The sequence below is a fragment of the Vombatus ursinus genome, unplaced genomic scaffold (genome assembly GCF_900497805.2).
Source record: "Vombatus ursinus unplaced genomic scaffold, bare-nosed wombat genome assembly UNPS02014841.1, whole genome shotgun sequence".
NCBI lineage: Eukaryota > Metazoa > Chordata > Mammalia > Diprotodontia > Vombatidae > Vombatus > Vombatus ursinus.
This window is the reverse complement of record NW_020954619.1, coordinates 30,168,317-30,190,890: the sequence shown is the minus strand read 5'-3', so window position 1 is coordinate 30,190,890 and position 22,574 is coordinate 30,168,317. Positions and strand designations below refer to the sequence as shown.

The 22,574-nt window shown below is 36.1% G+C and overlaps 1 protein-coding gene across 1 annotated transcript in view; it reads left to right on the top strand.

The window, feature by feature from the left end:
- Positions 1–21,571, top strand: part of MYOM2 (myomesin 2) — a 153,633-nt gene extending 132,062 nt beyond the window's left edge. The window contains exons 31-36 of the mRNA XM_027840377.1: positions 4,643–4,748; positions 18,093–18,256; positions 18,762–18,798; positions 19,840–19,862; positions 20,015–20,070; positions 20,813–21,571. Of these exons, the coding sequence (XP_027696178.1) occupies positions 4,643–4,748; positions 18,093–18,256; positions 18,762–18,798; positions 19,840–19,862; positions 20,015–20,070; positions 20,813–21,127 (701 nt within the window). The 3' untranslated portion in view covers positions 21,128–21,571. The remainder of the gene's footprint in view (positions 1–4,642; positions 4,749–18,092; positions 18,257–18,761; positions 18,799–19,839; positions 19,863–20,014; positions 20,071–20,812) is intronic.
- The last annotated feature ends 1,003 nt before the right edge of the window (positions 21,572–22,574 follow it).

Sequence of the window (22,574 nt, the reverse complement as noted above, 5' to 3'; positions counted from 1 at the left end):
ATTAGGAGTGGTCTTAGCATGGGAGACAGTATGGTGTGGTGGAAAGATCACTAGGCTTAGTTTCTGTGGAACTGGGTTCAGATACCAGCTCTGCTACTTACTATATACATGACTGTTAAATCTCATCCCTTCTAAGGATTCTGGTTTCTTCCTCTACAAAAATGAGGGGATTTGATTAATTTCTAGTTGTAAATCCTCTGAGTCTAATTAACTACTGTGAGATTATCTAACCCAACTCTCTCATTTTACAAAGATGGAAATAGAAACCACAGGATATTAAATGATTCAGTGTTTAGCATTAAGTAGTCACAATTAAGTGGAGGTGGGTGGGGCAGACTTTACTCTTTGTTACCTAAGCAAACTTTATGTATTCCAGGTCATTTATTCCCCATTGTCCAGACATTTCTTGGGAGAGGGGATGGAAAGAGTAAGGAAAAATAACATTCTGGATTGTTTTTTGATCAGAGAGATAAAGAGGGCACACTCTATCAAATTTAAGGCTATAGTAAGATCTTTATATGTGACTCTGTTCAGGAAGGTTAATAGAGGAATTCCATTACACTGTGATCTAACCTCTCAGGTCACTGGCATCATTTTCTCTGTCACTTATAATTTCAGATCAAGGAAAGTATTTTTCCCTCCATTTAAATGGTAAATGGGAATAGGTTCTTATATACCCCCTTCTACCTCTCCCTCCCTCCCTCCACCAAATACAGTTGGGAGACAACTCTTTGAAACTGCTCTCTCAAAAGTCAGCAGTGTCCTCTTATTACCAAATAATTTCAGTGCCCTCTTCTTAACTTTTATCATCATTAACTTCTTCTTAGCATTTAGTGTAGTTGCTCATTCTCTTTGCTATTATACTTTGATACCACAACCTCCTAGTTCTCTCTGTGTCTCTCTGGTTACCCCTATGTAGTGTTCCCTCTGGCTTTACCTACCATATTGGGTTTGTTGTTTATTAAAACTCCTAGATCTTTTTCACATTTCTAGCATCTCTCCTCCACCCTATAGTGGTATGATTAATTTTTTGAAATGGAGTGACCCAAAATTGAGCCTTATGTACTATATCTGAACTAAGAACTTGATTCATAGGAACTTGTTTGATTCTATAATTTAAATACAATTCTTAGGTAGTGCAGTAGATAGAGTGCTGGGCTTGAAGTCGGGAAGATTCCTCTTCTTGAGTTCAAATCTGGACTTAGGCACTTACTAGCTGTATGTCCCTGGGCAAATCATTTAACCCTGCCCGCCTCAGTTTCATCATCTATTAAATAAAAAAAAATGGCAAACCACTCCAGTATCTTTACCAAGAAAACCCCAAATGGGATCATGAAGAGTTGGACACAACTGAAATGATTTAACAATAAGAACAATTAATGCACAGCTAATGGAACTATGGATGTGTTTTCTGCAATTTTTGTCATCTCTCCCACTTCTGTAAATCTATTTACCCCCCCCCATATGATCTGACGTTCAGAGCCTCCACCAGATTATTAGGTAATATATCAACTCCATCCCTACCCCAATGACATTAAACTTCCCTCACCTGTATTCCTTGGGCAGTTAATTGACTGTTGCCTTCATCCTAAACTCCTTCACCTTTCTGATTTTTTCCTATGGCCAAAAAATCATTCCCCCAAATTGGATCTCTTCTGCAAATGTTCCAGATAGTCTCTTTTCTCTTCAAGCCTCTATTTCCTCTACTCTCTCACTTATGGTAGAGGACCTTAGCTCTTACTTTACTGAAAAAAAATTGAGGATGTCTGGTATGAGTACACACATACTTTCTTCTTCATCTTTATGACTAGAAACATATTTTGATCTTGTCCCTAATCCCAGAGGAAAAAAAAAGTATCTCCTCTTCTGGAAGACTTACTCTTGATCACTGGGTTTTCTATTTCTTTTCTATTCCTCCCAAAGAAATTTTATCCCACACTTATATCTTCCCTCACCAGCACCTTTAATAATTCCTTGACACTGGCTTCTATCTCTTTGCCTTCATCTATATTTGTTCTTCCATCTTGGAAAAGGAAAAAACAAAATATTTTTGATATTCTCTAAGTACTGCTGTTTATATTGACATCCAAATGTATTTTTTTAACCTGCTGCCTATCTTTCCTTTCTAACCTCCATCCTCACCACCTACTGAAACTTCTTTCTCCAGGGTAACCAACCAATGACCTTTTTTGTCAGATCCAAAGACTTTTCTCAGCCCTCATTCTCCTTGATTTCTTTGGCATTGACATTGTTGGCTTCTGTGATGCTATACTAATCTGAGTCTAGATTTACAGTTCTCACCTTTTGTCTGAGTCACATTATTAAATCTCTAATAGTCACTATGCATTTCCTTGACTTCAGAGTTAAAAACAAAATCAAATTCATCACTTTCTTCCAAAACTCACCTATTCCTAACTTTCTTAATTCTATCAATGTGATGGTCATTCAGCACTCACCTAGGTATATAATTTTGTAATCATCTTTGATTCTTCCTCTTCTTTCTCATTCTTTGTACCTTCCCTATATTGACTCAGGTACTAAATCCTTTTGATTCTTTATGTGATCATAGGATTTAGAACTGTGAGGGAATTTAGAGATCATTTAAACTTACCTTTTCACCCTCACTTTATATATGAGGAAGTCATAGCTTAGCAAAGTCAAATGACTAACCTCCCCCAAATCACACATGTAGTAAATAGTTAATCCAGGATCTCTGAACATATCCCTCCCTTCTGTCACTTTATTTCCATTCCTATAGCTACAGCTCCAATTCAGGCACTTGTCACCTCACATTTAAACAATTGTCATAATTTTCTAACAACTCTCTACTTGCTTTGATCTCTATTGCATGCTATAACTAGAATTCATTTCCCTATTGCCTAGGGAATGAAGTACAAACTCAGCCTGGAGTTTTAGTATCTCCACTGTTTGGCTCTTCCGCCTCATTTCCTATTACTTCCCAAAATGAACTCATTGTCTTCCAAACATACCATGCATATTCCCATCTTCTTGTCTTTCATCATCTCATTGTTAGTGCTTATAATGCCACCTTCATCTTCTCTGACTGTCTAAACTTCACCCATCCATGAAAGTTGAGCTCAAGTTTCACCAGTTCAAGTCAAAATAATTATCTAATGCTTACGATGAGTAAAGAACAATTCTCTGTATTGGGAGATACAAATATGAATAGATCATGATCCCTGACCTTCAGGATATTTTCACTTATTTGGGGAAGCAAATGAAGAGCTGAAATAAAAACATTGTAAGCCGATACAGAGAGGCAGGAAAGGGTTGAGATGAATTTGGGAAATGTAAGTGTAGTTGGGCAGAAAAATAGTATGAAGCAGAGTCATGTCAGGCAAGGTTAGAATTCAAGCCCAAGTCCTCTGAACCACTTCATTTGCCCCTTGAAACAATGAAAATATCAACAAGTTTTTGTTAAGTGCCTGCTATGTCCCAGGTACTGTGCGAGGTTGGTGGAAATACAAAGACAAAAATTAAATGGTACTTGCTTTCAAAGAAGTTATATTTTACTGGAGGAAACAACTTGTATATATCTATTAGTGGGACAGCTTAGGTGGAACAATGGATGGAGTGCCTAAAGTTAGGAAGACTAATTTTCCTGAGTTCAAATCTGGCCTCAGAAACTTACTAGCTGTGTGACCCTGGGCAAGTCACTTAACCTGGTTTGCCTCAGTTCCCCATCTATAAAATGAGCTGGAGAAGGAAATGGCAAACCACTCTAATATCTTTGCCAAGAAAATTCCAAATGGGGTCATGAAGAGTCAGATATGACTGAAAAATGACTTAACAACAATACCATGTATCTATGAGTATATCAATAAAGATATTTGTATATTTATATTATGTATATAAGCAAATATAAATAAAAATAAGTGCAAGGCAATATTTTGATGAAGCTACTAGCATCTGGTGGGTGGAGAGGGCATCAGGAAAGGTTTATCATATCATAGAAGCTGCTAACCAAATTAAGATTTAATGCAATGAGTAAATTTTAAAAATGCTATCTTATATTTGCTACAAGGATTCTGCACAAAACATTTGAAGGAATTAAGCATATTTAACATGAAGAACAGAAGATTCTGAGGGGACATGATAATGTAGAATAACTTTCAAGTGTTTGAAGGGCTTACTTGTGGAAAAGGGATTGATAGAAGGAAAATCTTGCTAACTATTTGAATAATTCCAAAGTGGAACATACCACCTTAGGAGGTAGTGGTTTTGCCCTTCCTAGATGTAAACAAAGGCTCTGTTACTGGTGATATTGTATGGGAAATTCTTAGTCACCTATGTGTTGAGCTAGATTATCTTAGGTCCCTTGAAATTCTTCAATTTGTTAATTATATGGTCCTGTGATACACTTCAATGCATAGAACAGGGTTATTCATGTATCTCAGAGGTACATGGTAAACACTTGTTGAATGACTAAATGAATGAATTTTATTTGAACATAGAAGAATGCATATGTTCTTTGGAATGAACCTTAAAATATGCAAGAATCCCCATTTGTTTTGTGAATGAGAATTTTGGAGTGTCACAGTCGAAAAATCTGGCCCTAACACAAATGTTTTCACTGCTCATATTCTTTTCCCCAGGTCTAAATATGTGTTCTTTTCTGCAGGCACATCTGCTTCTCCATTAAAGATACTCTGTACTCCAGAAGGGATAAGGCTGCAGTGTTTCATGAAATATTTTACAGAGGAAATGAAAGTGAACTGGTATCACAAGTAAGTAAATGAGTGCATAAATCTCACATTAGCAATAGGCTGTAGTTCCAGTATAGCCCATGGGGGAAAGGGTTGCTACTAGTAAATACTGCACAGAACTGAAAATGGGAAATATTCAGTTTCACTTCCAGATGTCATCCTTGTATAATATGCCACTTACCCTCTATGTGTCCTTGTCGTTCATGTATTTGAATAGAGAACACTTCATTGGGAAGTTACATATATGTACAACTGAATATCCCAAAGTTTTAGACCAACAGGCATTTATTAGTTGCTTATGGAAGGATGAATGCTGTATATTTGCCAATATGCCTATTATGACAGGTGTTAATTGGATAATTCCTCTTAAACTGTAGCACATTGCTAGCAATGACTCATATGGAAGAAATGATACCTAAGATATTCTCTAGGAAGTCCATGGTCCGCAAAAGGGGTAGACCTTTTGAGTGGAGAGAGAAAGGGATAAAAAGTTGGAGAGCCCAAGTTTGTAATACTTGGGTTAAAAGACCTAGAGGTGAGGTGGTTTCTCTAAGGAAGATTTATAAGAGCAATGTATAGGATGAGAAATTATGGATGCTTTGTGCTCTGTACCATTGCGGAAGTAACTGCATTGATGGGTACTAAAGTTTATTATTTGTTCATTTGTTTGTTTTAAGTATGACTTCTGTGGTATTTTCAGTCTCACAAGTCTGTCTCTTAGAGTGTTGACACCTTGTACATGTATTATTTTAGGCTGCCACAAATACTCTAACTTTCTACAGTTATTCTCACAGTTCCCTTTACTCTTTCATTGTACGTATTATAGCCTAGAATTGTTGCTTAAAACAGAAGTGCTGATTGTCTTTGATAGAATTTTTTTCATCTTCATCAAATAGCATTAATGGTATGTGCCTAGGAGCAAGGTCTTTTGTAGAATGATTCCCTGTTTCCTTTGTGACTCTTAGGAATTCAGCATGCCGGCAGGGTATTCTTTTCATGGATTTATGCATTATTCCAGGTGGATTTATCAACATTAATTCTAATTCTCTATCCTCATAATCATGATTGACCTCATGAGCAGGTAGAGTCAACAGTGACATGTTGATCACTAGTTGATGAAGCTGCTAGCATCTGGTAAGGGGAGAGGGAATCAGGAAAGGTTTGTCACATAGTAGAAGCAGCCACCCAAATTAAGCTACAATGCAACAATGCTTAAGCTTAAGTAATGCTATCATATATTTACTGCAAGGATTCTGCACAAAGCATTTGAAGGAATTATGTATATGTATGGGAAATTCTTAGTCACCTATATGTTGAGCTAGATTATCTCTGAGGCCTCTTGAAATTCTGCAGTTTGTACAGGAGTACTAGGGAGGGGTTCCTGCTCCTACAAATATTTCTCCCCAGGTAATTCTGCTGATTCCTGAAGTTCCATATTACCTTTGTCCTTTGTTAAAATGCCAACACTCCTGGGAAGACTGTTAGCCAATATTTACACTTTGGTGTGAATATTTTATTATATGGCCAAGGAAGAAGGGGGAGTGGACATTGGGCATCTAGTAGGGGCACTGCAGCAGAAAGGAAGGGCATAAGAATTGTAGAAGTACTGAAGATAAATTCTACCAACAAAATTTGCCAATTACAAGTTCTGCTTCTTAAAGATTTTATCAGGGGTCTGCTAGAAAGTTAATGGCAAAATTAAAGTTAAAAATATGCTTCATATTTCCAGTCTGCCATGTTTCCAAGGCTTGATTAATACCAAAAAAGCATATATGACATTTAATCTAAAACATCTATCATCACCACCCCCATAAATACAAATAAAAAACCAAAATCATACCTGCCTAAAGATGATTCTTTTCTATTTCTGTATTTCGTACCATTTGCTCTATGGTCATCCAGAAAACCATGGGGAAGAACATTTTATTAAAATTGTAGACTGCTGTTTCATTTTAGGGATGAATACTTGGGCTTCCCTTGGTCTAACTTGCTGTCAAATGTTTTATGTACCAAATATCTGTGTATCACTGACCCACAGATTAATTTCATGCATCTACCATGTCCTCAGCAGGCCTACAGATTAAGTCCATAGCTCCCCCAAATCCTTTCCATCTTTGTATCCCAGAGAAGTATAGTTCAGTGCTAGACTAAAAAGAATCCTATTTACCCATGCATTGTAGTTATGATAATTTCCTTACTGCAAAATCCATGCCATTTTGGGTGTTGTCATATAAACATGTGCATAGTATGCAGGATTGCAAATGGAGAAATAATTTACTTTTCTGTGACTCAGTTGTGCTGTAACCCATATGTGTATGTGATAGTATACTTGAAAAATACAAAAAGAAGATAATATATTGGAAGCTCTCTATAATAGCACTATATTTACTCTAGATAGAGCCCTTCCTAAGGGTTAGCTAGTAAAATATTACAAACTTTCACTCTCAAACTTGTATTAATCTCATAGAGTACATGAACCATTTTCTGTAGCAAAGTTTGTATATACTTCCATGAAACGATGGTTTAAAATATTAAGGAAAGAAAAACATCTGGGTAGAAATATATTCTTTACTAAATCAAATATGACACAATATTTTGCTCTATAGTTGTTATTTATGCCAAGGAATGGAGAAGTCAATAAGCCTCTAACAATCCATCATGAGTCCAATTCACCCTGTTAAGGAAGAAATATACATTTTACTCAATTCATGAGGGTGCATAATTCGATTTAGTACTTTTCTTTAGTACTTAGTATATACAAAACTCTATACTTAGCACTGGGAATTCAAAGGTAAAATGGTAACAACAACAACAACAAAATATAGTTCCTGTTCACAGAGTTTACAATCTAATAAGGGGGGATATAACATAAACAAAAATATGGCAAAATGTAGAGCGTGAAAATGCTGAAGGAAATTCAGCCAAAGTTCCATGAGGAAATTTGAAGAGGAGTAGATCATTTAGTTAGGGATAATCAGGGAAGACTTAATAGAGGAGATTGATCTTTTAGGAAAAGAAGGATTTTAATAGGTGGAGAGATAGAAGAAGTAGGTTTCACCCATGGAAGAAAGCCTTCATGAATGTACTGAGCCAGGAGATGTCAGGATGAGATCAGGGAATAGCAAGCTGTTCGATTTATCTGGAACTTAGGACATGTGAGTTTTTTTGAGGGGAGAGTTAGTGTGTATAAATTGAGAAAGATACGTTGAAGCCAAGTTGTGAAAGCCTTTAAATACCAAGATAAAGAGTATATGCAGGGTGTGCCAAAAGTCCTAGTGGATTTTAATCTTCCATAACTTCAGAAGTATAAATGTTAAACTTTAAAAAATAAAAAGTTTAATTGCTTACATTTAAATGTATTTATGTATTTCTTATTAAAATTCAACATAACCACCATCTTGTACTACACATTGTTCTAGTCTAGTTGATTTTCAAACTTTGTTAAAAAACTAGGTGGCTCAGTGGATAGAGCACTAGGCTTGAAATCAGGAAAACTCATCATTGAGTTTATATCCAGTCTCAAGTATTTATTAGCTATATTATCTCTGAAGTCTATTCTGGCTTCAAATCTATGATCCTAAATATCTATGATATGGCAATTAAGAGGGTATAGGAACCTTTGCAAGAATAATTTCAATCAAGTGGTTGAAAGAGGCAGAGTCACAAAGAGAGACAGAGAGGAGAGGTAGACAGAAACAGAGAGATACAGAGAAAGAAAGACACAGAGACAAAAAGAGAACACAGACAAAGACAGAAGGAAGGAAGAAAAGAAAGAAGAAAGAAAAGAGAAATAGAAAAATGGATGGAAAAACAAAAGAAAGAAAGAAAGAAAAAGAGGAAAGAATAAAGAGATGATTGAAAATAAAAGTGCTTGAGGTGTATAGGATTAGGTATGGGGAGTTCATGATTTTTTGTTCAGTGATTTTTCAGTCATGTCTGATTCTTCATGATTCCATTTAGGGTTTTCTTGGTAAAGATACTGGAGTGGTTTGCTATTTCCTTCTCTAGATCATTTTACAGATGAGGAAACTGAGGCAAACAGGGCTAAGTGACTTGCCCAGGGACATACAGCTAGTAAGTGTCTGAGGTTGGATCTGAACTCAGGTCTTGACTCCAAACCTTAAGCTCAATCTACTGAACCACCTAGCTATCCCATGTGCAGTTTTTGATTGCCTCACTAAAGCTAGTTCATGTCATCTGATGAGAAAGGGAAAGATTATGTGTGAAGAGGGCTTGAGGGGAGAAGAGGTTAGGAATAGCTACTGGAGTATGATAGAAATCAGATGAAGAAAAAAGTTGCAGTGCTTCAGAGCTCATTGGAGTTTATATAACATGATAGTTGTGTACCTTTTCAGTAAAGGAGATAGTAGAATCAGTTATACGGTTTGGTCCTCCAGAGCAGAGAATGTGAATGGTGGGGATCATACATCTCTGAAAATAAGCAGGGCAGGTATAGTGAAAGATAAGGGAGCCAACAAGTGTGTAGGGTAGTGTATTATAGGGCTGACCAAATAAAATTATGCATGTAAAAATCATTTAAGGTAATGCATTTCACCTTTATCCCTCTTTTCACTCCTCTGGTAGACACTGGAGGCCATAAATAGTTGGGATTATCGCCAATATGTGATAAGGATGGGAGCTAAACACAGGGCAACACTGGGAGGTCTCAGATTTCAGTTCTTAGCTTAGTTCTTCTCCAATGACAATTTTATACTGACAATTGAAGTAAAGTAATCCTCTGTACACCATTCATATTCCAAGACAAGACACCTGTCTTACGGGGGGCAAGAAATATTCTTCTTTTGCAGGCCAATTCTTAGATATTTTGACACTGCTCCTTCTGTGTACTAGCCACTGTTGAACATTAGAAGGCTTATGAAACAGGGTTCATACTCCTTAATGACCTTACTGACCACTTGGTAGTTCCTATGCTCGAATATTTAACTAACTGTGTAATGTACTATAGGATAAACATGAAGTGAGAAGTGGACACAGCAAATGCTGTGGGAAAGAGTTGGCAGTACTAAGGTCGACTGTAACATCTGCTGTGTGGTCTGAGAAGACACAAATAAAGTTACTTGTGGGTTCACAGAGTTACTCAGGGAAGCTTGGGAGGATATCCTAGGGTATTCAGTTATGCACATGGCCTTGCTCACGCACCAGTCCTCTTTCTTTCAAAGGGAAGAATCATATAAAATTAATTCACATCCTTTGTGAATCCTTTCCTCATCCAATCCCAACTACTTGGAAATTATACATACACACACAAAGCATATAAATATAATATATACACTTATATGAATATATTCATGTATGAATATATGCATATACATGTGTATACACATATATACACATATAGGTAGCATAGTGACTAGAATAGAATAGGTGTTTAATAAATGCCTATAGAATAATGGAATGGGATGGACTAGAATGGAATTCCCCCAGGAGAATGTAAATTCCTTGAGAGCAGAGACCCTTTTATTTCTGTCTTCATATCCCCAATGCCTATAACAGTCAGTGCTAGACATAGAGTAGGCAATTAAAAGTTTTTGATTGAATAAACATTCAATCTATTGTGTTTATAGAACAAATATGTAACAGTAGTGTGTTTTTATAACACAGTGCTGTGTTTCCATATCTCCTGGGTGCCAGGCACTGTGCTTGACTTTAGGGACAAAAATAAGATAGTTCCCATGCACACAGAGTTTATAATCTATCTGGGGATGGGGATAAAGAACTAAAAATGTAAACATGTAAGTACAAGCAAATCTACAAAGTAATACACATGTGAAATGTCCTTTACATAGTGTTGACTTTCATATTAGTAGTAGTTAAAAAATAAAACAAAACAAATAGCACAGCTGCTAATTGTAGATAGCTAGGTATTTCCAGACCACTTTACTAAAAGTTTTGTCTCAGATATTCTTAAATGTCTATATATTTTAAATAAAAAAATTAGGTCAAAGCTTCTTCTCTATATGCTGGATGATTAAAATTGTTTTGTGATGTTTTTGGCAAGTGTTAAATTGTATTAATAATGTCTTTTGAACATTCCCAAATCATCAAATCGTTGAATAATTTGAATGTGTACATATAGACCTGTATGTGTATATTATATACAGTGATAATGTTTGTAAATCTCTAAGTGGTGCAAATTTGAGATGTTTGTGTTCTGTGTTTTTATTTTTAAGATATGTTTTCCATTTGACAGGTCCAAAGAATTATAATAAAATACGTAAATACAAAATAATCTAATGAAATTAAGAGTACTAACACCTGGGGCAGTCCACTAAGCTTTGTTAATATGTTAAAATATTTCCCTGACATTGTGTGTGTTTTGGTTTGCTTACTTGTTTATTTAAACTGTTAAACTAATTTCATGAAAGAGGAAATTAACAAATACAATTATTTGTATAACACATACAAATTAACAAATAATGTGAGATCCTTCTTTCCCTCAAAACAGACTCTTCCTTGTCAGACTACATGTACACTACCTTAAAAAACCAGGGATGCCAGTGAAATGTGATTGTTGAAGGTGCACTACACAGAAACTAGAATGTTTTTCGTTAATGTGTGACATTAAATCAATAGAGCATGATGAGAATTTTGTGAAATGCTAACGCAAGCAAGGACAATTGTTCTTTGGTTTAAAATGCTGAGTAATATGTCAAGGAATGTTGAAAATGCCACTTTAAGACTTGGATTAGAAGTGTATTCTGAATGAGTTAGAAGGGAACAATGAGGAAACTCAGCAAAAATGTGCCTCTGAAGAAGAATTTTGTTGTCTTGCTCAAAGGTGAAATTAATATATCATCCAGAAATGGCTACACCTCAGAATTGCTCACCTGTTATTGACAATCCAGAGCTTAGTATAGAATTGGTCACTAAAAAGAGCATGAGTGTTTTGCTGAGACCTCATAGAAGAAAAAGAATGAGTAAATAATATAGGCATTGTAACTAACGGAGCTTTCACTTTGACTATGTATGCATCAGACCTAGAATACCAATTGGCATTTTGATTAGCTGCGATGAGAATGTACAATGTTCTGTTGTACATGGCTTTGGCCAAGGGTTCTCTACTTTAGTTTCTTTTGGAGGATCAGCAAGGGGGTAGGTGTTCTGATAATTTGTGAGGTGAGGTGAGGAGGCAGTTGTTAGCTACCCATGGGGAGAATGGGAGGCAGTGATCTCTCCCATAACTCTCCTCATCAGACCTTCTTGGCATTTTAGGCAATTAGTTAATCAGTATTTATTAAACATTTATATGTTAGCCACTGTGCTAAAAATTTGGGACACAAAGAAAGGCCCCCATAGGTCCTGTTCTCAGTGAACTCACAATCTAATGGGGGAGACAATATGCAAATAACTACATACAACCCAGACGCTTACATACATATATGTTGCTATCAGTCTAGATATAGATGTAGATAGATATACTTATAGTAAATTGGAAATAATCTCAGAGGGAAGGTACTAGCAGGGAGGAGGAGACGGGGTGGAAAAAGTCTCGTTCAGAAGGTAGGTTTTCGGCCCAGTCTTGAAAGAAGCCAGAGAAGCCAGAAGGTAGAGGTGAGGAGGGAGAATATCCCAGGCATGAAGGACAGCTAGTGAAAAGGCATGTAGTTTAGAGATGGAGTGTAGCGCATCATGTAAGAGAAACATCAAAGTCAGTGTTTCTGGATAGTAGAGTACATAGAAAGGAATAAAGTAAGAAAATTGAAGAGGTAGGAAGGTGACAGATTATAAGGAAATTAGTAAGGCTAGAACTGTGTCTGTGACTTCACTACCTTGCCCTTTGCCATTTTAAATGATACTTTGACACTAGGAGAAGGACTCAGTTATTGCTACCAGTCGGCAACTGACAGGTCAGTTGAGTGGTTTAGTTTCTCCTAAGGCACTGACTTGCCAGAAAGACTTCTGCCACGGTGAATTATCATTTCGAGTATTATTTCTTGGTGTTACATTTAGGAAGGACACATAAACTAGTTTCAGAGAAGGACAATCAGTATGCCAATAGGCACATATAATTATAGATTTCAAGTTGTAAGGGGCCATTCAGTCTATAGCTTTCATTTTACAGACACAGGTACTGAAGACCAAGGAGATTTGACTTGCCTAGGTTCACATAGATAGTAAGAATATGAGATGAGATTTAAACTCAGGTCTGTCTGACTTTGTCTAGTGCTCTGTCAACCCTATCATATTTGTCCCAAGATTCTGTGAATTAGATGGCAAAAATCAATCACATTTTTGAGGACTTCTACAACAGATGCATCTCGAGATATCTTGTCTAAAAACAATTATTACCTCATCCCCTTTGACCTCTCCTCCTTTCCTTAAAAGAAAGATTCTGGTCTTTTCATTCCCTGAAGTCACTGCTCTTTGTTCTCACTCCAGTTTCTCTATATCCTTCCTAAGTCAAGCCTTGCAAAGGCTTGACTATTTCTGAGAACAGTCAAAGGATCCATTCCAAACTCTTCAGAATCACATACCTGTTAACATCTCACATCCACTTAAAACAACAACACCCTTTTAAATCATACTTGACTTGGAGTAAGTTTCTGAGGACTCCTAGATTTGTTTCTACTCTGTGTGTGCTGGGCCAGACATTTCCATCTTATGTCTGAGGATAGTTATATAGTTTTGGACTTGTGTACTTGAGTGTAGTAAATTTCACCCTGATTTCAAGAGATGATATTTCTAACCTGACAGGCAAAAAAAATCAAAGAAATTAGTTCTATTTAGATGTAGTATGGTATAGTGGGAAGGAATAGTGAGATTAGAATGGATTCAAAATTGTGTGATGTTGGGCAAGTCACTTTGATTATCTGAACCTTTTCTAGGAATAGTTAAGGTATCTAACTGTTGTTTTCACCTGACCAAGATTGCATTACAGCCAGTAGTGGTAGCCAAAAGATAGTTTGGAGATGCATTCGCCACAGAAAGAGCTTTTGATAGTATGCAATTCAGTTTTTTTTTCAGTCAGCTCATTGGTTGGAACCTCTGAGGCCAATTAGGTGCCATGGTAGACCTAATTTCATATTTGGCTTTTGAGACTAGCTATGTAACCCTAAGCAAGTTACTTAACTTTTGTCTGCCTCAGTTTCTTCATCTGTAAAATAAAAGTAATAATAACACCTACCTCCCAGTGTTATGAAGATCAAATGGGCATTTTCTAAAGTGCTTTGAAAACCTGACGTGCTGTATAAGTGGGAATGCTAATATTATTATTATATAAATATAAATATAAATGCTATTTTTATTATAATTTTATGTCTCATTAAGTGACTTCATATATACATTTATTTCAAATCAGTAATGTTTTGCTATATTAATGAATATCCATTCAGAACAACATTTTCTCCACACAAATGCACAGGAAAAATAATTTTTCAATACTTGCAATTTACTAATTCTGTGAGTAGAAGAGATCCTGTTGAGATAGGATATATGTTAAACTGAAGACAAGTGTCTCAAATAATTGACTTATCAGCTCTTCCAAAAGCATTTGTTAGGTGAATTTGCGGGTCAAATGAGTTTCACCTTTCAAACAAAGCTATGTTAGATGTGACTGATAAAATGGAAGCTCTATTAACTTTTCCCCTATGCTTTTGAGTATGTCAGCTTAAAGTTTGAAAGCATTTCCCCCAACCCTTATCTGTCCCTCGCTGAGGGAGTTCTAGAATATTAGACACACACACAAAAGAACAGCCGTATTAACTGAAAAAAATCTGTAGAGGCCAATAGCAGAGTGCATTTGGGGATGTAGATTGGCCCTGGGATCTATTCAAAATAAGTCAGATAAGCAAGAGAATCTTACAGCCTGAGAATGTCTCAGAGTGAGGCAATGAAATAAAGCAGCCCAAAGTAGTTGGTTCTTCCTTTAAATGAACCTCTGACCAGCCTTACCTTGAACACAGGGGGCTTAGGCAATCCTTGTATTTCATACTGTCATTGGCTCAGTATGTAGAATAAGATGAAAATCCCCAGGCATGATTGAAATCATCTCCTTCTCCAGCAGAGCAGGGACCACATTACAAGTCCCAGAGCAATATCCAGGCATTGCACAGAAGGAAATGGAACATCATTTCCATCACACTATCTAGTTAGTCCGGATAGGCAGAGCTGAGACCCTTATGAATTTGGGGCAGCTAACACTGAAATCCTCGCCTCATCAAAATACTTGTGTCTGCTTTGGAAGCTGAATTAACCAAGCCACCTATATCTATATGTCTATATATGTATATGTCTATGTGTATACATAGACATCTGTATATGAATACATATATGTACTCACACCTGTATGTATGCATCCATTCTTTTTGAACCAGAAATTGCAGTTGACCCTGGTACCATTAGTTTGGACAAAGTTGTGGAAGCAAAGAAAGCCCATGATCATTAATGTTAGAAATAGAAAACTTCTTGCATTATTCTGGGGCAGGGGACAAAAAAAACTTCTCCTTTAGGGAACAAATGATAGTTTACCACTTAAACTCTTTTCAATAACTCATTTCTGTCCTGAATTGTGATTAAATTCTTGCTAAGCCCAATTAAATATCCAAGTGTAAACAAGTAGAAGACATACATTTCCTTACCAAATCATAAATTTATTTTGTGTGAGTTCTATGTGTAACTGTATACATCCTAGCATCTTCTGCCAAATTGGGATCAATTGGCAAAGCAGATGCATATTGAATTCTGTTTGTAAGATTCAATCCCTGGGAAGTCCTGAAAACTATGAATAGAAAACTGTTCTATTACATCTGATTTTCTCTTTGTATCTGAGACAAATAGGTTATCCTAGGGATATCCCACATGCTTTTAGAATGAAGTGAACATTCACTCACCTCACGTCACAACATCTCCTTGTGATGTCCTCCATTCACCAGGTGACCCCTACATGTAAAAGCCATGTTGTTCAGTTGTCCAGTCATTCAGTCATGTTTGTCTGTTTGGGACCCTATGGACTATAGCATGCTAATACTGTCCATTGGATTTTCTTGGCAAAGATACTGGAGTAGTTTGCCATTTCCTTCTTCAGTGTATTAAGGCGAAAAAGTGACTTGCCTGGGTCACACACTTTGTAGTGTCTAAGGCTGGATTTGAAATCAGGTTTTCCTGACTCCAGGCCCAGTACTTTATCCACTGAGTCACCTAGCTGTCTCCTGTAAGAGTCATAGCTCTTGTCATAACTCATCTTGAATCCCACCTTCTATATGAAGTCATTCCTGACCTCCCCAATCATCACTCCCTGGAAATAGAAAATTGCTTTGTATTTACTTTGCATATATTTTATACTTAGTTATTTGTGTACATGTTGTTTTCCTGAAGTAGAAAGTTGAAACTATTTCATTTTTTTGTATACTGAGTGCCTAGCAAAACTCTTAATATAATGGATGCTTAATGAATGCTTGTTGAATTCATAGGTTCATAGCATTAAAGGTAGTAGAGATGTTAAAGGTCATTGAGTACAACTCATTTTATAGATGATGGAACAGACTCAGAGAGATTAAGTGTCTTGTCTAGAGACATATAGCTAATTCATGTATGAAGTGGAATTTGAACCCAGGTCTTCCTGACTCTAGCTCTCCAAGCATTATATACCACACTGTATCTAATGCCTGATCATTCTTGGGCTATTATATAGGCTATTAATATCTATCTATATACACATTATTAGTAAATGCTTGCTTGCTTGCCTGCTGAATGAATGAATGGTAAATTGGAAAGAAATGTGTCTGGTGTATTGGTAGAACTGGGAAACTACAATAATGCTTGTGAATGGCAGCTAATACAGTTAAACAGTTTTTTAAGGCTAAAAAGGAGAAGATTTCAGGAAAGAGATCACAAGTGATAGTATATTACATTTTCATTCTTCAATAGAGGATGCTTAGCTAATGAGGAGGTAACTTCACCATCTCTAGCAAGGAAGGTACTAGAGTATTCTATTCTATTAGAGGATAAATTTCTTAAAAACAAAGTTTGTGTCCTATCTACTTTTGTATTACAGAGTGTAGCACAATGTCTTGCAATTTAATAGGAGCCTAAATTGTTGTTGTTTTTGTTGTTGTTGAATAAATGAATGAGCCTGGTGGGCCTTACACTTAAAATCAAAAACTTATGTTAAAAATCTAGCATTGACATTCACAACCTGTGTGACCCTGTGGAAGCCAATACACCTTATTGATTTGATTTTCACAAGGAAACACATTGTAAATCTTAAAGTACTAGCTAAACCTCAACATTCTATATAGAGATGGGACGTCATCGCTATGATTTCTAACAAAATGGTGAAATAGATATAGCTTAACTTTGATGTCCATGTAGATGTTGTAATATGGGCTAGTATCATGAAATACAGATTTCAATAATTACTAAAAAAAAGTATGAGGCTGTGGTTAATTTCAAATCCTAACGATGAGAATATTATATATAAATGATAAGCTTATCTTTGATACCAAATTTTAATATTGTTTAATATATATTTTTTCTGACTCCATACCACTTTGCACACTAGTTCTGATTAACACTGTTTATAAAAATATTTCATGTCTTTATTATAACTTTGGCTAAAAGATCATCTAAACTTGTTCTCAAACCAAGAATAGAAGGATACATACTTCTTTTAAATTCTTCTCTAGCCATTATACCTCCCTCCATAGGATGGGAACTCTATTATATTTTTTAAAAATTAAAAAAGACAGTAAACTTGTTGCATCTGCCAATATAACTATATTTAAGAAATATCAGATGTGTTAAGCTGGTTTTTCTAACTTAGATATAAACTCACAGAAGGTAAGCTCTGCAACACTTTGATGTGTATATGTACATATGTATGCATATCTTTTATATGTACATTTACATATATATATAAATTCATGGTGTATTACTCTCATTACACAACATATATTAAATTATTATATAAGCTTTTCAAAAAGATTCAAAAATAATCCCTAATTCGTTGATTATTATGAAGGATAATGAAACCGTGCCTGATATAACGAATAGAGGGCTCTCCTTGGCACCAGGAAGATCTATATTTAAGTTTTGCCTCTGACATATAGTAATTGGGTGACACTCAGGAAGTCACTTAAGCCAAGTAAATCTCTAAGACCCTAAGTTGCTTATCATCATTGATGGAAGGAATTTCTATTGTAGGAATTCCCTACACTGGTGAAATTAGAGGTCAAATCCTCCTTTTCTCTCTGTACCCTGCAATGAGGCAAACTATCTGGTTGAATTTGTAATAGCTTAGAAGAACTTGCTTTTCTTCTGAAGCTATTTTGCATATGACACCATATAGAACAGTTGTCTATAACATGGGCATGAAACATGAAGATGTATTTCTATTCATTTCTGAAGAGATGCGAAGATTTCTTCCAGTGAGCATATGAGAATTGGGGGTAGTGAAGAGATGGCCTGGATGCAGATCTGTGAGCCTACTGAAAAGGATAAAGGGAAATATACATTTGAGATATTTGATGGCAAAGATAACCATCAAAGGACACTTGATCTCTCTGGACAAGGTAAGATGTTAAAATTACTCAACATATTATAACTGCATATTTAGTGGCTTAGTTAGGACCAAATGAGGGGCAGCCTTGAATTGGAGTTGAGAGACCAGTGTTCAGATCTTGCTTTTGACTTACTACCTGTATGACTACAAGGAAAATTATTTAATTTTCTTGAGCTATACACAAATTCCTTATTCACAAAATGGAGATAATGATATCCGTAACACTGGTAAGGATAAAGATCAAATGAGATAATATTTTAAAGCAATTTGTAAACCTTCTCATATACTCAAATAAATCAGTTTATAAATGCAATCTATGCTTAAATACTTTGTCAGTTCACCAGGACATTTATGTAAGCACCAATTTGGGATCTTGCACAGATAAAATTAACTTTATTTAACTCTTTTGTTCATTTGTTATTTGACTAAAAAAGGAAAATTAAGATTTTAGGTACCTTTGAAGAGAGAATATAACATTGAAACAATTCATTAATAGATGAAATATTTCTTTCCAGCTTTTGATGAAGCATTTGCAGAATTCCAACAACTCAAGTAAGATTTGCATGGTTTATGAATATGGCACAAGATTAGTTCCTCCAACCCCTGGTACCCACTCACCCTCAGTCAAATTTACTTTTTGTGTTGATACCTATGAATGTCTAGGGTTTGAAAGCCTGTAGGATGGAGATAGCAAAGGAAAAATACATCAGTGATTTATCATACAGTAGGAGAGAAATCCCATTAAAGTAAAAATGCATTTAAGAATTTAGGGTTATGGAAATTCACATTCAAAATTAGTATTTTTTAAAAAAGGCTAGTAGGGGGAAATGTTTCCCCAGGGAAGGGAATGGAGTGAGAAGAGGGAGGGGTTATTCTATTTTAAGAGGTTCCTCAGGATATAGGCTCTAAATTTAAAACAAATAATGAAAGATAAAATGTTTGAGTGAGCAATCTTTTGGAATCAGAGAATTTGTTGAGGCCTTCATGACTGCAAAGCAAGCAAGATCCTCTAGTCAGTCTTGAGTAGAGGACAGTTGAAGCTGTATTCTGCTAAGATCTTCAGTGGGGTAGAGGAAGGAATAGTGGCTTTGGTGTCAGAGCACCTAATCTGAAGCCTAATTCTGCCACTTGCCAACTGTGGGTATTTCAACTGCGTGAGCCCCAGTTTTCTTATCCATAAAATGGGGATATTAAGATTTACATTACCTACCCATATCAAAGGGTTTCTGTGAGGACCAGCTGAGATAATGCACATAAAGCACTTTGTTAACTATAAATTGCTTCCCAAATGTAAGTTATTATTTTGTTAATAAAACAATTGGTTGAGTTTTTCTACTTTCCACCTGGTGGCTTTGGTATCAGGTAGACAAAGCTTTCAAGTCCCCAATCCAGGATGTGGCAGTTATCAGGAAAGGGATAATTTATTTTTGTCAATGAGTTGAGAAAAGTATTATCATAAAAGGTTTAATTCCACCTCTTTTAATTATAATTTCACATTTTCCTCAAACTCCATAAATAAAAGATTCATTTTCTTTGTCAATATACTACCTTTTTTTTAAACTTTCTTCTCTTCTCCTCCCCATGAATTTTTAGGGCAGCTGCATTTGCAGAGAAAAGTAAGTACATTTCAAATGACAGCAATGGCTAATTATTAGTCTGTGTTAGCACTGATTAAAGATCAATATTTTAACATATGCATGAATTTGTGTTGAATCTTAAGCATTTTTGCTCATGACATTTGGATAATTGCTTTTTTTCAATCTTATAGATCGTGGCAAGGTGATTGGTGGGTTGCCTGATGTGGTAACTATAATGGAAGGCAAGGTAAGAATGATAATTTTTGTGCAATCAGAGGGAGTTCATTTGCCGTTCTGAATACATGAAAATGACTTAGATAGCAAAGACAATCCACCTTCTCTTCCTTGTTACTGTATAACAAGAGTACTTCAAAAACTGTGGCCTGGTGACTGCCATTCCTAGGTATATATGACAGCTTAACCTAAGGTGTTCTAGGGGGTTCAGCAGACATTCAAAGGAACACCACGGCAAAAGAGAGAGAGGGAAAGAGGGAAAAAGGGAAAGAGTAAGAGAGGGGAAGAAGAAGAAGAAGAATAAGAGAAGGAGAAGGAGGGACAGGAGGAGGAGGAGCAGGATGAAGAGGAGAAGAGAGAGGAGGACAGAGAGAGAGAGAGAGAGAGAGAGAGAGAGAGAGAGAGAGAGAAAATGGAGATATGATGGAGATAGGAATAGGTATTTTGTTTAGGGAATTTACAAGTCACAAGTATAGTATGTGGAGTCATAGGGCTGTTGATTGCTAAGGCCTTTCCAGAGGCAATGTTAGTATTGATTTGTATACTGTTCCCAGAGCAAGAGGTAGAAATCTAGATGTGCAGGGGTGGGAAGAAATGGTAAAGCATGTTCAGGAGTCTGTGATCAACTCTATAGTAGGTTCTCACCAATCAGGATAGTTTGAATTGAAATAATTTAGTAAACAGAAATGTTTTTAACTGATATCCTGACTAATCTTTTTCTATCTTCTTTCCTTTTCACTCATTCTCTTTAAAAGACTCTGAATTTGACTTGTACTGTATTTGGAAATCCTGACCCAGAAGTTGTCTGGTTCAAGAATGACAAGGACATTGAGATCAATGAACACTTTGTGGTCAAAGTGGAACAAGGGAAGTATGTCAGCTTATCCATCAAAGGGGTGACCTCTGAGGATTCAGGAAAATATAGCATGAATGTTAAGAACAAATATGGTGGAGAAAAAATAGATGTCACTGTGAGTGTGTACAAACATGGTGAAAAGATACCTGAAATTTCTCTTCCTCAGGCAGCTAAACCAAAGCTGATACCAGCATCCACCTCAACTCCAGAGTAATAAAAGAAGCACCTGGGGAAATGCTCAAAAGGCAAAATGCTTTGTCTCAGTAGTATATAAATAAGTTGTAGTGGAGTGCTGTGCAGATAGAGAAGTTATTTAGGGTTATGCTTTTAAAAGTGTTTCTGTTTGCTTCTGGATACCTACCTAAAAGAAAATTGACTATGGGGGAAATCAACCAACTAAGAAAAACAATTCAATAGGAAGAGACATGTATCTGACACTGAAAGTCATGTGAGATGAAAATTAACTTTTTAATTAGTTTCACTATTGGAAAAGAGCATCTAAAAACACCAATAGCATGTTGTGGTTGAGTGGACACCCATAATTCATGCTAGTAGTGTTATTGTTAAGTAGTCTTGAGTCTTCAGCAGTGTGTTCGAAATCATGCCTTTGGAGTCATTGAAAACAGAGGTTACCTGGATATACGGTTTTTTTTTGTGCTTTGGGCTAATAAAGCTTTAAAAGGCACCTTGTTGTGGGTCTCCCTATTCCAAATCACACCTAACTACTTCTGTTTATTTTCTCTGCTTGTTTAATTATGGCTTATTGTGCAATTTCACAGCTGGTATCATGCAGACAGTGCACTTAAAATCCGGAAGGCAAATGATGGTAAATCACATTTACTGTATAGCACCTACAAACAGTATTTCACCCTTTAGGGGCTGGAATCAGGCAGCTGAAACTGGCGCAGGGAGTTATCCACAAAAATCATAGTTTTCTAAGCAAGCAACAGATGTTAATGTCATGGTAGACTTTGGAGGTTAAAAAAATTGCCATGTTCAATCTGAGGTGGGTTAGGTGGATGGAATATTGATCATACTAATTGATCATTCTATCATTCTCTCTATCAAAGAGGTTCTTAACCCAGGGTTCACAGACCACTAAGTTGCCCATGGATAGATTTCAGAGGATATGTGAACTAGGACGAGAAAAAAAGTTCATCTTTATTTCAATATAATTGGATACCTTTATAATCTCATGTATTTCATTTTAAAAATTTAAAAAATATTAGGGATCAACAGACTGCCAAAAGGATGCTTGAAAGAAAAGTCAAGTCTAGAAGTATTTGAGCACATAGTACATGTTAAGCACCATTCTAAGTGTTAGGGATTCAGAGAAAGGCACAAGACACTCTCTGCTGTCAAAGATCTCACAGTCTAATGGAAAAAAAAGGTCAAGAATCCCTGTGGTCTTGGCAAACAGCAACAGCGATATTCTTTTTTTTTCCCCATGATGGTTAATTTAGTGAAGAATTTGTCAAGAGAATAGCTCAGTTCATTCGAAATGACCACCATTGAGTGGCTTTTGAAAGAATTCATGCTCCATAACTTCTTCAGAGAATTTTGAAAAATGTATATGTGATGTGAAATCTTCCTTAAATCATTTTTTGCTCTTTCAGGAGAGGCTGTCCTTTGAGATATAAAACTGTCTTGTATTTAAATGG